Here is a 14,651-nt window from a genome sequence, read left to right as displayed (position 1 = left end):
TACGAAATATGCTTAGCCGAGCTTAGAGAATCGTAACAATGGCCACTTTCTCCTCTCACCTTCTTTCTATGGCATCTTTAGGCAGTTTCACCGTTCATGTACGTACGTAAGTAAACGAAAAAAAAGTAAAAAATCAGCCGTTACCGTCTGCGCTGTTGATTTTCGTAATATCCCTGAATGATAATCTCGTGGTCCATCCGAGCCCGTCGCCTGGGATTTCCCGCCAAATGTGTTCCCCCCCCCAAATCGGAACGAAGAGAGTGGGAGGGTGAAAGGAATGGAGTTATTTCAATTTGTCGGATTTATCGGAAATTAATGTTGTTCGGGGATGAATTTTAGTCCATTTTCAAGGATCACAATTTAAAAAAACAAATGTCATTGTTTTAAAATATATATTTGTCATCGCTGCTCACCCCGATAAACCCGTTTTTAAAATCCCGATCTTTTGGACCCGAAATGGCGGGAAATCTTTCAAAAGGCACGTCCACATCACACGTAATTTGTGTCCAACGCAATTTTCCAATCATTTTTCTTCCAATCACAGTGCTCCGATAAGCCCACCCCAAGCCTTTCCATTTGAAATTACCAGCCGCAACGTTGGATTCCAACCGAATTCATTTGTCCCTTCCGCCAACGTTCTTGCCCGACATTAGCCAATTTTTTCCCCCGGTGGAACAGATTCCTCGGGGGAAATAAAACAGGCGTTAGCACGAAAACGTTAGCACGCCAACGTCAGCGTGCGTAAAAAGCGGGCGCTAGTTCTCGCGTGCGATGACCTTTTTGTCCCGATTTGAATTGAAATCTTCCACACTTCCACCCTCCAATGAGATAAAACCCCGCCCCCGACCACTTGCGCCCCTGAATACCCCCCCCCCCCCCCCCCATCCCCCAGAAAGGTGCTCCTTTGGATGGACGCGCCAGCTTGTTTAACACAAAAAAGGGTTCCGATATATCCATGATATTATTGTTGTAGAGATATTATCATCATCACCATCATTGTCGTCATTATCGCTGTTATAATTATGGTCGGTATCATTTTTGTCATCTTTGTTAGCATTATGGAAGCACCAGACTGTTTGTGGAAAGATGAGAGGAAGGCAAGAACAAGGCAGTGACATTTTTTTTTGTCCGGGTGTGGGAGGGAGGGAGGTCGGGAGGGAGGGAGGGAGGGAAGATAGGCGAGATAAGGGAAGGGAAGGGAAGGAACGAGAGGACAGGACAGGAGGAATGCTGAGGAAAGAGACAAACAACCATGGCAGTCATGTTTGTACTGGTTGGGAAACGACTTACAGTGCTGAAATAAAATTTATTCTTTTAGTAAAAACAATTGAGTGGGCTTTTATTTTTTTGGGAGGGGGATTCATTAATTAAAAATAATAATAATATTAATTGGACATTGGCTTTGTCATCATCATTGACTCGACAAAAGCCTAATTGTCATCATACCCAGCTGCGTATGACCTAATTGGCAGTGCTGCTCCATAAGGTACGTTTTCAAAAGTTCTGTCATTTTCACTGCATCGGGACTGGATTTCAAAAAAAAAAATCAACACAAGAAAAAAAAGGCTTCCAAATGTTTATTCCAACGGCCAATTTTCACTTTCATGAAATAACACGTTACATTAGCTTCACAAAAAAACAAGAACAAGTGGATTTGTATTTGATTTACAGTGAAACAAGGAGAGGAAAAACTGGCACAATTTACACAGTAACCCATTTCATTGCTTATTTTGAGCTTTTGAAGGAGACGCTAAGACTCAAGTTTGGATCTCTCTCAGTGACCCCGTAGATCATAGATGGGCAAACTATTCCAGAAAGGGCCGCAGTGGATTTGGCTTTTTGTTCCAAGCTATAAGAGGAAAACTTTTCACCAATCTAGTATGTTAGAAGTGCAATCAGTGGATTGCACTCAGGTGCTTCTTCTTTCAGCACAAAGCTCATTGGTTAAACTGTTTGCGTTGGATGGGTTGGAACCAAAACCTTCACCCACCGCGGCTCTCCGGGACTCGTTTGCCCACCTCAGCCGTAGATACTAGAGCTGTGGCGACCAATCCTTCTTGCGCTGCCACCAGTCGCACGCCGGTTGACGGTTTGGGTTGCAGCCAGCTTTCCCCTGTTAAATGGTTGGAAGAGAAACTCGCGTGCTTTCCGTTTGCTAACAATCAATTGATTTTTATATAGATGACTTTTTTTTCTTTGGAATTTTGTTTCACCGCCACTGATGCAATGGTGGCCTTTTTTTTAAATTGATATTTGCCGCGGATTAAGTCAGGTGACTTTCTGCCACTGGACAAGGATCCGTTGGACGCCGGGGGAGCAGGAGGGCGGACTTTCCCTCCCGGAGGCCGGGCCCAGCGCTCAAGACCCTACGTCAGATTGCGCCGTGCTGCCGTTACTCGGCTTGCGCGGGTCGGCCCGCCCGCGTGGAGCGGGCAGGCGGCGGAGCAGGGTGTCCAGCAGGTCGTCGCGGAAGCTGTCGCTGAGGAAGCTGTAGAGGATGGGGTTGGCCACGCAGTGAAAGAGGGAGAGGCTCTGCACGATGCTGAAGGAGAAGTAGACAAACTCCACCACGTTGCAGCTGAAGGCGTGCGGCGCCAGGTCGGACACGATCATCAGCGTCATGACCAGGTGATAGGGCAGCCAGCAGGCCAGGAAGATCAGCGAGTAGACGTGCAGGACCCAGACCCGGCGGCGCCGGCGTCCATCCCCGCCCTCCGACGGCGGCGGAGGCGGCGCCTTGCGCACGGCGCGGGCCATCAGCACGTTGCAGGCCACGATGACGGAGGCCGGCCCCAGGAACTGGAAGAGCAGGCAGAGGAGGGCCACGGAGACGAACCACTCCACGTAGTCGCCCTCGGGTAGCATGAAGCAGCCCGGCTCGTCCCACTCCAGCAGATCCACGTGCACATTCTCCAGCAGGGCCAAGAAGAGCGAGAATAGCCAGACGGCGGCGCAGAGCGCCCAGCGGCGCCGGCCCCGGAAGAGCGCCGGCCGCGACGACAGCGCCAGGTAGCGCTCCAGCGTGGCGGCGGCCAGGAAGAAGGAGCTGCTGTAGAAGTTGAGGCCGTAGAGCAGGCTGCTCAGCTTGCACAGGAAGCGGCCCCACAGCCACACGCGCTCCACCGTCACCTCCAGCATGAAGAAGGGCAGGACGCCGCTCACCATCAGGTCGGACAGGCTGACGTTGAGCACGCAGAAGAGGACGCCGGCGGCCGTGCGCCGCCGCCGCCAGTTGACCCACAGCACCAGCAGGTTCTCCAGCAGCCCGGCCGAGAAGGCCAGCAGGTAGAGCAGGAAGAGGCAGACGCGCCGCCACTCGCCGTCCAGCCGGAGGGTGCACTCCGACACGAACCAGGGCGTCCCGTTGCCCGACTCGTTGTTCATCTCGGCGGAGTCAGGCGACTGCAAGGCGCGGGCGGGCGGGCGGGTGGGCGGACGGGCTGTGAGCGGGACCAGCGTTAGGCGGGCAGAAGGCGGGCAGAAGGCGGGCAGAAGGCGGGCAGAAGGCGGGCAGAAGGCGGGCAGAAGGCGGGCCAACGCACGGACAAGGGTAAGCTCTTTAATGCTAAGTTGTTTTGAATTCAGCATGTTTCGAGGTATCTTTTTGTTCATTGCTTAACATTAGCTTCCTTCCCTTCTCACCTGCACGGACAGACTTTTTTATTTTGCATGCTTGTTTTACATTTTAATACATTGAATACATCCCGTTAACATTTTCTCTTAATTTGGTGTGTTTTTCACATCTTTCATATACATTAGTGATGCTTTGATCTTCTTTTTTTATAGGCTTTAGTCGCTGTAAATTTTCGGAGGTCAGTGGAACCAACTTGAGAATTGATACATAAAGTACTGCTCTACTTGGGAAGATTCCAGATGACAGAAATTCCCGAACCAAAAGAGGTACCACTGTGTTTGCCTTTGCCAAGAATATTTACTGTCTACCCACTTTCTCACCGAAAACATCCAAATGTCAAAAGTGAAATATACATTTGAAAGAAGGACGTGTTTTAAAATATCTCTCCTGTTGGTTGAAGGATTTTTTTTCTTTGCCTAGTCTGAAATATTCCAAAAACCCAAACTTCCAGACATTTCAAAGTCAAAATATTTGGACTCTCTGGTTTTGATTTCAACTTTGTTGAATGGGGTTTAACCATTCAATGGAACATAAAGCAACTCCTTTTGAAGTTCAAGTGATATTTTCTCTAGATATAAGACGCGGGGTGATAGGTTCATCAATAATTTAAACCATTTGGAGCTGTCTGAAAGCCAATGGACCACCATGCAAAAAGTGCTCCGTTCATTCGCTGATCTGTATTTGAGACGTTTTAGAAAAGTAGGTTTAGAAAAGTACCTGCTTCTGACGGGCGCCGCGCTGAGGTGATGCACCGTTGCAGAGGAATGAGCCACTGAGCGCCCGAAAGGCACCGAGGCTCTGCGTGGGGCCATGCCCCTCCCCGCCACCCCACCCGGCGGCGCCCCTGACCGAGACCAAAGCACGCGCGCCATAACTCCCGGGCAGGAAGGGTCGGAATGCTGACAATTACAAAATGTCTTCAGGACCTTATGGAGGTATCCCAAAACTTTTGATCTGAAAATATATGTACTCCATTGTTTTACAAAAAAAAAAATCTCCAAAGAAACAAAAGGTTGAAAAGCAAAAAAATATATCTGATAGAAATTTGTGGTATTGTACACTTTGTCTTTGGCTAAAAAGGATTTCTTTGAGAGAAGTCAAGTCAATAATACGAATGCCTCCCGGTACAACATTTTCAGGTTACAATTTTTTTTACATGCAAACGACAGACTCGATAGGAAATCGACCCAAATTACAAAAATACCCGAAAAGTAAATGCATTTCCTTATCCCTTATTTTATTTTGAAAATATTGTCACGGATGCATTGATTCTCACTTTAGAACATGGGAACGTATCGGTGGCCTTTTAGCGTTAATGGGTAAAAAAGTGAATCTCCTGTTGTCTTCCAGCGGATGTCCTGTTCGATTGTGTGAGTGAGATGAGCCTTGCGTGCGGTCAGCAAATTCTGCTGTCCCTCGTTTGACGGGAAGGAAGGAAGGCTGGCCGGTCAGCAGAAATTGCACAAATGAGACGAATAACAGTCGGTGGCCGACTTCCACCACGCACATCCTCATCGTCCCGGACCAAGATTTGTCCCAAAGCACAACTCCAAGATATCGCATGTGCAGAGAGCCAGAAGTAAAGGCAAGGCGCTCGTCCCAGAAACAAATGGAAATGCACTTGATGACGATGCAGACACACTCAAAGATAAGATGAAACTAACCTTGCACAAAACTTCATCCCAATTTTGTTTCCAATTTTCATACCTTTATTTGCCCTATTTAATCCTGTCTTCACCGTACTTTCAGATGCCACCTACCGGCAGTTGTTCGCTTTTGTCTTACCTTCAAAATATTCCCAAAATGACCAACACAAATGTCCTCACCATTGGGTAACGCACGGCCGATTGCCAAGGAGAAGTGGTATATACTCCGCTCGTATTATTGAGCAAGCTCTTCAGCCATCGCTCTTCCGCCATTGTGCACTGACTAACGGGGAAAAAACAACAGAAAAAAATGCAACGCTACGCCCAGTGTTCGTAGAGACATTACACGAGGGAGTTGCGACCAGGAAGACAGTGGTCACCATATTCTTCTGAGCAGCTCCTCGCGCCCACTCTATTCTCGTTTATCAAAATTTGTCTTGTAGCTCAAGATAAATATTGGCTCCAAATTTTACTCGTATCTCAAGATAAATATTGGCTCAAAATTTTACTCGTATCTCAGGATAAATCTTGGCTCAAAATTTTACTCGTATTTCAAATTGCTCGTAAGTTGGTGCTCTCGAATGTCGAGGCATTGCTATTTATGATTGATCATTCCTATGATTATATTGATGATTTGTGTTTGTTTGTTGTTGAGTCCGTAGACTCAGCCAGTGGTGCGTCCTCAATAGCTTGGCGCTGAACGACTCCATCTTCATGGAACTCATCCTGGACTTCATACAGAACAAGGCCGCTCCTCTCTGCTGACTGCACTTGGACTACTTACTTATTTGCTTATTTAGTTATTTACTATTTGTCTGTTGCTGTTATTTGTGCAATGCATGGTGCAAGCTTTAAATGTCATGATACAAGGGTCAGAGGCCCAAGAAGGCCACCTCGGAGCAGGGCGCGGCGTCCTTGTCATCGGGCTCCTTTGCGTCCAGCCAAGCCAACTGGACATCCAAGGCCAAAGTCACGCTCACGCCTTTCATCAATGCAAGTGCGTGTGCGCCACAACACCATGTCAGGTAACCCCGTTACCTGCATTTTTTATCAAATCATCTTTGTGTCATGTGAAGAATCTGACATATTTTACTCATTCTTTTTAGTATAGCTGTTTCATTTTGATATCATATTTTACTCATTCTTTTTAGTATAGCTGTTTCATTTTGATATCACATTTTACTCATTCCTTTTGTTGTGGCAGTCTTGTGTTAGAGTCGCCACTGGTTCCCAACTCAATTACAATATGAACAGAAGGATGGGTCCGAGACTCCTCGACTACAATGTTAACAAAAGGCTCTTCCTGAGATTCTTGTTTCAAGGTAGGATTCACACTGATAAGAGACCAGATGGAGGACTTCAAAGGGCAGAGGAACAAAGAGCAGGGCAGAGGGTCGGGACTTTATAGGACCAGCGGAGACAGAGGTCTGGATGATGTGGATTCAAGGCTGGAAGATGTGGAGCCCAGAGAAACCCACCCCTCACAGCAGCCCTGGACCAGCCCACATCTCATTATTAATCAGCGAATGAATATGCATTTTTGTTGGACTATAACTGGGCAAACGCGGGTTTGGACAATGTCTTTTCCATCCTCCGCTTTAGGACATCAACACTCAGCGGGCTTATTCTATGGGAGGGAGACCCGGAGCTCTGTATGAATCAATTTGAATGGAATAAACCATCTGTGGATAAACTCGCTCAACCCTGGTTTGTCTCCTCCGATGCTGAACACGCTCCATTGTTAGACTGGAGACTACAGAGTTAAGGAATTGGAGTCAGGTAAAATATTTTAAAGTCTAACACATGAGAAAAAGCCAAAGTGGAGCCCATTTAGTCGCCAAGCTCATCCGTTGCTCACACCATCGTCACTGTCCCGTGTTTCCGTTAGTTTGAAGATGTTGCTGTCACGGAGATGGACTTTATCAAAGGAGGGTGTCTGACAGGACCCCAGGGTGAAATATAGGACAGGCCGATGATTGGGCCTTCTACTTTTAAACATGTGATCTTTAGTGAGGGAGGTCCAAGACAAATACTCAAACTTACATTCAGTGTACTGTACTCTTTCATCGTTTGCAAAACCACAATACCTCAATTAAGGTAAAAACTTAATAACAGTAGAATCAGCTACTCCCCCTTGTTAAAAAATAGAAAAGTGTACAATAGCCAGAGAATTGAAATATATGGTTGAATGACGGGGTGGAAAAAAATGGCAAGTTATATAATCATTCCAGCTCTAGAAGGAGGGTTTAGACATTTTAGATGAAGTGCCAAATGTATAGTAAAGTGACTGTTAAAAAAAAAAATATATATATATATTCTCACCAGTCTGCAAACCTTTCCCATTACTTACTCTGAACATGTACTTTGTTTATTATATCACCCAAGTCTTGTATATGTTATATACATTGCACACTTATCTTGAGACCCATAATTCCTTCTTCCTAGTTGCACAAGAAACCGCAAAGATCTCAAGGCCTAGGTACTAAATCATGTTAATTAAAAGACGAGCAAGCTTTAAAAAATCTTAATATGAAAATTCCTTTGTATCTGAACCCCATCCACTAATTTTCAAATTCATGCCCACTATAAGAGAAAGTGAGAGAGAGATATATATAGAGAGAAAGTTAGCAAGCAAAAGATCTTTTTATTTATTTATTTATTTACAGCGATTTTGAAGTGTGTGACTGTCAACTCAATCTTTAAACTCTTCAATTTATAAACAAGCAACCAAAATGTTAAGAGCTTGTTTAGAATCTGATACCTTTTTGATGCACGTCATAAAAAAATTGAGACTATAGAGATGAAATGAAATTCATTAAATGTTATCACTAATCATTGTAATTATACTTGCTTACGAAGGGCAATGTTGTGATACTACTTGCACGTTAAATGTAAGATATAGCCCCTACGGCGTACAACTGTGAACCTGTATAAAATCTCGCGAGAAATTAAATAACCACATAAAAGTTTTTTTTTTATTTTGTAAAACGGAAGTCTTATTTTGAAGGGACGCAATGACGTCACTTCCTGTGCCGCCTTTTTACTCTCAAACGGCGCGATGTTAGCCAGTTGGACTGTATGGTCCTTAAAAGAACGTGAGTACATTCTATCATAATAACTCTAAAGTTGGCTATTTGTATCTCTGTGTTGTACATGCGCCGCAGTTGCAATGTTGCCCTACTCATAGCCGTGGTAAGTTACTGTATTGACCACATGGTCTCCATGTCTGGTCGGCGTTTGGCTTTCTCCTCGCAATTGAATCTCTCTCTATTTATTTGCGTTTAGTGGGAAGTTCATTCGACTTTAGTAGCACTTTAACCTGTAACTTTTTTGGTAGGCGTGATTGACGTCGAAACTGGTGATTTAAATGTAAGCATTCCGGACGTGAGGCTTTTGTTCAAAATGGCGACTATTAAAAAAAGTTCATTCGTTCGTTCCTCGAATCTGCCATTTATTAACAAAGTAACACAAATGTAGTTGGTTAATATTACTAAAATGTGTTTAATAGTAGTGTTAAAATTATCTAATTTCGAAGTGGTAAGAGAGAGAGAGAGAGGGGGGGAGAGAGAGACATGGACAGAGAAATGAGGGCGGAGGGGGGGATGGTAATTTATTCCCACCCTCTGAAGAACAAAACACAAGATATTGGACTGGAAAAAAACGTTTTATTTCTTCTAGTTCGACATCTATTTACAAAGTAACACAAAAATAGTAGTTTAATATTACTAAAATGTGTTTAATAGTAGTACTTAAATTATACACAGTGATAATTTTACAATTGGCACACTGCGAGTCCCAGGGATTCGCTTGTCTGAAAACTGTGCGTCCCAGGAAACTTGTCACGAGTCCCAACATACTACGGATGCAAATAAAACATAAGCAACGATATATAAACATTCAGATTTAATTTATTTATTATATGGTTTAGGGTTAGGGTTTATTTATCATTGTACTAGTCTTTCAGCTCGTAGATCCTCCTCTCTTTGCAGCCAAAAGTCTTTTGAAATGTGCGTATTTTTCCTTGCTTCCCCCGTTTTGCTTCATGATCATCGATCGAATCTTCTGCAGTTCTTTTCTTACTAGTTGTATTTTTTAACTGCGAAATAACTATCCAGACTGTTTTGCTTTTTCTGAAACATTTTTTATCTTTCTTACACTATTACGAAACTCTTGCTATCGCTTTCTCTCCTTCGTCTGCTAGTGTCTGCTAGTCTCGTTCACGCGAGAATTATTTCGCAAAGATTATGTGGAATAAATTGGTTTGCTATCGGATATGTGTTTTTTTTTTTTTTTTTTGATAAAAATTTCTTTGCGTCCGAAAAAAGCACATTACTTGAAATTTTGCGTCTGGAAGAAAAGCTGTGCGTATCAGACGCAGGACGCAGAGGTAACGAGAACACTGTATACAGATTTCAAAGGGGTTGGGGCGGACGGCTGGACGTTAATTCTTTCCCACCTTCTGGAAAAAAACAACAACAGGATATTAGAATGGAAAAATGTTGTATTTCTTCTAATTCACCATCTATTGACAAAGTAACACATGTTTAATAGTACTAAAATTATACGTATTTTGAAGGGGAAAGAGAGAGAGATGGAGCCCAACCCCTTTTGCACATCAACATGCTCGTTTCAAAACATAACATTTTTAAAATAAACTTGGAAAATAAGTTTCACCTAACCTTACACTAAACATAATTCTAATTTTGTTCTGCATTTTTATATCTTCCTTTTCCCGGCCAGCCGGGTTGGCTGTTTATCCCGCTTCCAACCTGATTTTCACCATCGATGGGCTGTTTGCTTTCATATTCCCTTCAAAATATTCTGAAAATGATGCACACTAATGTCCTCACAATGGGATAACTCACGACCACTTGCCAACGATAAGTAATATATATTCCTCGTATTAGAGATCGCTACGTCATTTGCGCTGAGTGACGGGGGGAAAACACTGTTATACATGAAAGAGATGCAGCAAAAAAGACTAGTGCACCAACAACCCAACAATAATCATAAACAGCTACATGTCTTGCTTTCTCGTATCTCGAAATTGGTCTTGTATCTAGAGATTATTTGCTTGAAATTTTACCCGTATCTCGAATTGCTCGTATGTTGAGCTACCACTATATATTGTCAATTTTAAATGATAATATAAATTGTTGTGCCTTGTATTTTTTTTCAAAGTAAAAATTACTGCAGCTGTAAATAGTTTGGGAAACACGTTCTAACTCCATACCACTTTACAGGTTCTTCTGGGCGCCAACGCAAGTCGTCTCAAGATGTTGTCTCATGTAAGTTTCTTCTAATTGATTTGACTTTTAATTGACTATAAACCTAACCCTGAAACTAGTTTATTCGTAGGCATGATTGATGACAACCCGCAATTGGTCTTGAAACCCAAAAGGCCTCCCATACGCTTTGATTTAAAAAATATTTCCCATTTATATGGTCTCTTCCTGCCATCTTGTGGCTGTTTTGAAAAAGTTCACCATACAATTATTTTCCCGACCAAAAACTCAGCCATCCTCTTTGATTTGAAAATTACTTCCCAGTAATATGATCTCTTGCTGCCATCTTGTGGCCGTTTGGGAAAAGTGCACCCTGCAATTATTTTTTTCCGACCCAAAAACCCTGCAATATTGTCCAGTAATATGGTGCCCCAAAAAGAGGTGACACCCCCCCCACACACACACACACACACACACAGTCGGTCATTAAAAGGCTTTCGGTTTATATGTGATAGATGGCACTTTTTTCCCCATTTTGTCATCCAGAGTGGGACGAGTTGTCGTCAGATGAAGAATCTAAAGACCAGGACGATTCCCGGTAGGCGTGCCAGGAGGCCGTCTATCCGTCTGTTTTCCAGGGAAGTTGGAACCGACATCTCTCCCTCCCCACAGGTCCTTTGCCACTTTGGCCAACAAGGTGAACCGAGGCGGCCTGCCTGTCTTCAACAGGGTATTCACCGGGCGCGCCGAGGTCCTCTGGCAGCACGTGGTGAAGCTCCACGACCTGGCCAGCCGCCTGGCCACCTTCCACCAGAAGGCCAAAGTAGCCGGGATCACGGCCATCGCCGGCCTGGCCCTGGCGCCCTTCAGCTTTGGGGCCTCGCTCATCGCCACGGCCGGAAGGATCAGATCGGCTTCCGCCAGCATCTCGGACAACGTCAATAACATCCAGGAGCGCAAGAAGGTGAGCCCCTAGTTTGGTATAACACATTCTTACCCTGTACTACTTTACAGTTTCTTCTGCAGACCCTTAATAAATGCCACATCCACTTCTGCAGACCCTTAATGCCACATTTGGACAACAACGCAAGTCGTCTCAAGATGTCGTCTCATGTAAGTTTCTTCTAATTGATTAATGTTTTTCTGTTTAGTGTATTCCGGCACTTTTAATTGACTATAACCATAACCCTGAAACTAGTTTATTCGTAGGCGTGATTGATGACATAACCCGCAATTGGTCTAGAAACCCAAAATGCCTCCCATGCACTTTGATTTAAAATATATTTCCCGGTCATACGGTCTATTCCTGCCATCTTGTGGCTTTTTTAAAAAAGTTCACCATACAATTATTTTTTTTCGACCTAAAAACCCTGCAATATTGTCCAGTAATATGGCGCCCCAACGATAATGTGACCCCCACCCCCCGCTGGGTAATGTGACCCCCACCTGGACCTGGACACCTACCCCTGGACCTTCATCTCCATCTCCTGGATTTCCACCTCCCGCTCCTGGACCTGCATCCCCTGGAACTCCGGCACATCCTTCTCCATCTCGTCAAACTCCGGCACATCCATCTCCCATCTCCTCAGACTTCCTGTACCTCCATCTCCCATCCCGTGGACCTCCCCCACCTCGATCTCCCATCCCGTGGACCTCCCCCACCTCGATCTCCCATCCCGTGGAACTCCGCCACCTCCATCTTCCATCCCGTGGACCTCCGCCTCCTCCATCTCTCTCTCTCTCTCCCCCCGACCGCCGCCGCTCTCTCTCTCTCCCCCGACGGCCGCCGCTCCCCCCCCCCCCCCCGACTGCTGTCTCTCTCCCCCCGACCGCCGCGCTCTCTCTCTCTCTCTCTCTCTCTCTCTCTCTCTCTCTCTCTCTCTCTCTCTCTCTCTCTCTCTCTCTCTCTCTCTCTCTCCCCCGACCGCCGCCGCTCTCTCTCCCCCCCGACGGCCTCTCTCTCTCTCTCTCCCCCTCTCTCTCCCCCTCTCTCCCCCCGACCGCCGCTGCTCTCTCTCTCCCTCCTCTTCTTCTCCTCTCTCTCTCTCCCTCCTCTTCTTCTCCTCCCTCTCTCTCTTCCTCCTCTTCTTCTCCTCCCTCTCTCTCTCCCTCCTCCTATTCTCCTCCCTCTCTCTCTCCCTCCTCTTCTTCTCCTCCCTCTCTCTCTCCCTCCTCTTCTTCTCCTCCCTCTCTCTCTCCCTCCTCTTCTTCTCCTCCCTCCTCTTCTTCTTCTCCCTCTCTCTCTCCCTCCTCTTCCCCCCTCTCCCTCTTCCTCTTCCTTTCTTTCTCTCTCTTTTTCACTTGCTCGTTCGCGCTCGTTCGCTCTCGCTCATTCGCTCTCGCTCATTCGCGCTCGCTCATTCTCACTCGTTGTCGTTCGCGCTCGCTCGTTGTCGTTGGTGCTCGCTCGTTGTCGTTGGTGCTCGCTCGTTGTCGTTCGCGCTCGCTCGTTGTCGTTCGCGCTCGCTCGTTGTCGTTCGCGCTCGCTCGTTCGCACTCGCTCTCTCTCTTTCTCATTTTGTCTTTCTCTCTTCTATCCTCTCTTTCTCTTCTCTCTCTTCTCTCTCTTTCTCTCTCTTCTCTCTCCTCTTTCTCTCTCTTCTCTCTCTTTCTCTCTCTTTCTCTCTCTTCTCTTTCTCTTTTTCTCCCTTTTTTTCTCTCTTTCCCCCCTCTTTCTCTCTTTCCCCCTCTCTTTCTCTCTTTCCCTCCCTCTTTCTCTTTCCCTCCCTCTCTTTCTCTCTTTCCCTCCCCCTCTCTTTCTCTCTTTCCCTCCCCCTCTCTTTCCCTCCCCCTCTCTTTCTCTCTTTCCCTCCCCTTCTCCTTCACCCCCCCTCTTTCTGTCTTTCCCTCCTCCCTCTCTTACCCCCTCCCCCCTCTTTCTGTCTTTCCCCCCTCCCTCTTTCTCTCTTTCCCCCCTCCCTCTTTCTCTCTTTCCCCCCTTCCTCTTTCTCTCTTTTTCCCCCCTCCCTCTTTCTCTCTTTTCCCCCCTCCCTCTTTCTTTCTTTTTCCCCCCTCCCTCTTTCTCTCGTTTCCCCCCTCCCTCTTTCTCTCTTTTTCCCCCCTCCCTCTTTCTCTCTTTTTCCCCCCTCCCTCTTTCTCTCTTCCCCCCTCTCGATCTTCCCCCCCCCCCTCTATCTCTATTTTTCCCCACCACCTCTTACCACCCCTCCCCTCCACCACCACCTCCTCCTTCCCCTACTTTCCCACCACCACCACCCTCACCACCACCACCCTCACCACCACCACCATACCTGTCAACTGGTACGTTCTCGCCGTAATTGGTATAACTGAAAGCCCATTTTTATATTGGTACGCTGTACACATGAAAATGGTACGCTAAACGGTGATTTTGAGAAAAAAAAATAAATTAAGGCACTTTCTAGCCATTTTTCACCATCCGCCATTGTTTCTTCCCGGAAACGCATGTCTGCCAAGTGATATATGTACCGGCGCCTCTGATTGGCTAAAAAAAAAAGATCATGATAAACATTTCGTTTTGTAACACTTTCACCATGTGATTTCCGTTTCCTGTTCCCTTGTTTATGTTTACTTTCATTTTCTACTTGTTGTTCGTGATTTTTTACAAAAAAGTAAAGTGGTAAGATTTTCCATGTATTTATACATATATGTAAGGGCGAAAACAAAATTTGGTAAGATCACAAATGGTTCGAGGTTGACAGGTATGCCACCACCCTCACCACCACCACCCTCACCACCACCACCCTCACCACCACCACCCTCACCACCACCACCCTCACCACCACCACCCTCACCACCACCACCTCTTTCCCCCCTCCACCACCCTCACCACCACCACCTCTAACACTCCACTGCACGGGACCCAACCCGGGTGCCCCCCCCCCCCCCCCGCGTGGGACCCAACCCGGGTAGCCCCCCACCGCGCGGGACCCAACCTGGGTAGCCCCCCCCACCGCGTGAGACCCAACCCGGGTGCCCCCCCCGTGTGGGACCCAACCCGGGTAGCCCCCCCCACTGCGCACCGCGCGGGACCCAACCCGGGTAGCCCCCCCCCCACCGCGCGGGACCCAATCCGGGTAGCCCCTCCCACCGCGCGGGACCCAACCCGGGTAGCCCCCCCACTGTGCACCGCGCGGGACCCAACCCGGGTAGCCCCCCCACTGCGCA

The 14,651-nt window shown here is 46.6% G+C and overlaps 2 protein-coding genes across 2 annotated transcripts; one reads left to right on the top strand and one right to left on the bottom strand.

Annotated features, from left to right (window-relative positions):
* Nucleotides 1–1,561: 1,561 nt before the first annotated feature.
* On the bottom strand, nucleotides 1,562–3,411 carry ackr5 (atypical chemokine receptor 5). The gene has a single exon (XM_077723047.1). The coding sequence runs from the start codon at nucleotides 3,382–3,384 to the stop codon at nucleotides 2,359–2,361; it is 1,026 nt and encodes a 341-aa protein (XP_077579173.1). The 5' UTR covers nucleotides 3,385–3,411; the 3' UTR covers nucleotides 1,562–2,358.
* A 4,947-nt stretch (nucleotides 3,412–8,358) lies between these two features.
* LOC144200216 (uncharacterized) lies at nucleotides 8,359–11,819 on the top strand. Its single transcript, XM_077722213.1, has 3 exons — nucleotides 8,359–8,375; nucleotides 11,178–11,469; nucleotides 11,532–11,819. The coding sequence occupies exons 1-3, from the start codon at nucleotides 8,359–8,361 to the stop codon at nucleotides 11,631–11,633; spliced, it is 411 nt and encodes a 136-aa protein (XP_077578339.1). The 3' UTR covers nucleotides 11,634–11,819.
* Nucleotides 11,820–14,651: the final 2,832 nt, after the last annotated feature.

The sequence above is a fragment of the Stigmatopora nigra genome, chromosome 1, assembly GCF_051989575.1.
Source record: "Stigmatopora nigra isolate UIUO_SnigA chromosome 1, RoL_Snig_1.1, whole genome shotgun sequence".
Lineage (NCBI taxonomy): Eukaryota > Metazoa > Chordata > Actinopteri > Syngnathiformes > Syngnathidae > Stigmatopora > Stigmatopora nigra.
Note: the sequence above shows the minus strand (reverse complement) of the source record. Positions and strands in the feature narration are given on the sequence as shown.

Bases quoted from the DNA above. Each gene is read 5' to 3' on its own strand.
- LOC144200216 (XM_077722213.1), top strand. The intron at 11,470-11,531 runs GTGAGCCCCTAG...TTTCTTCTGCAG, and splicing joins ACATCCAGGAGCGCAAGAAG to ACCCTTAATAAATGCCACAT.
- ackr5 (XM_077723047.1), bottom strand. From the start codon at position 3,384: ATGAACAACGAGTCGGGCAACGGGACGCCCTGGTTCGTGTCGGAGTGC.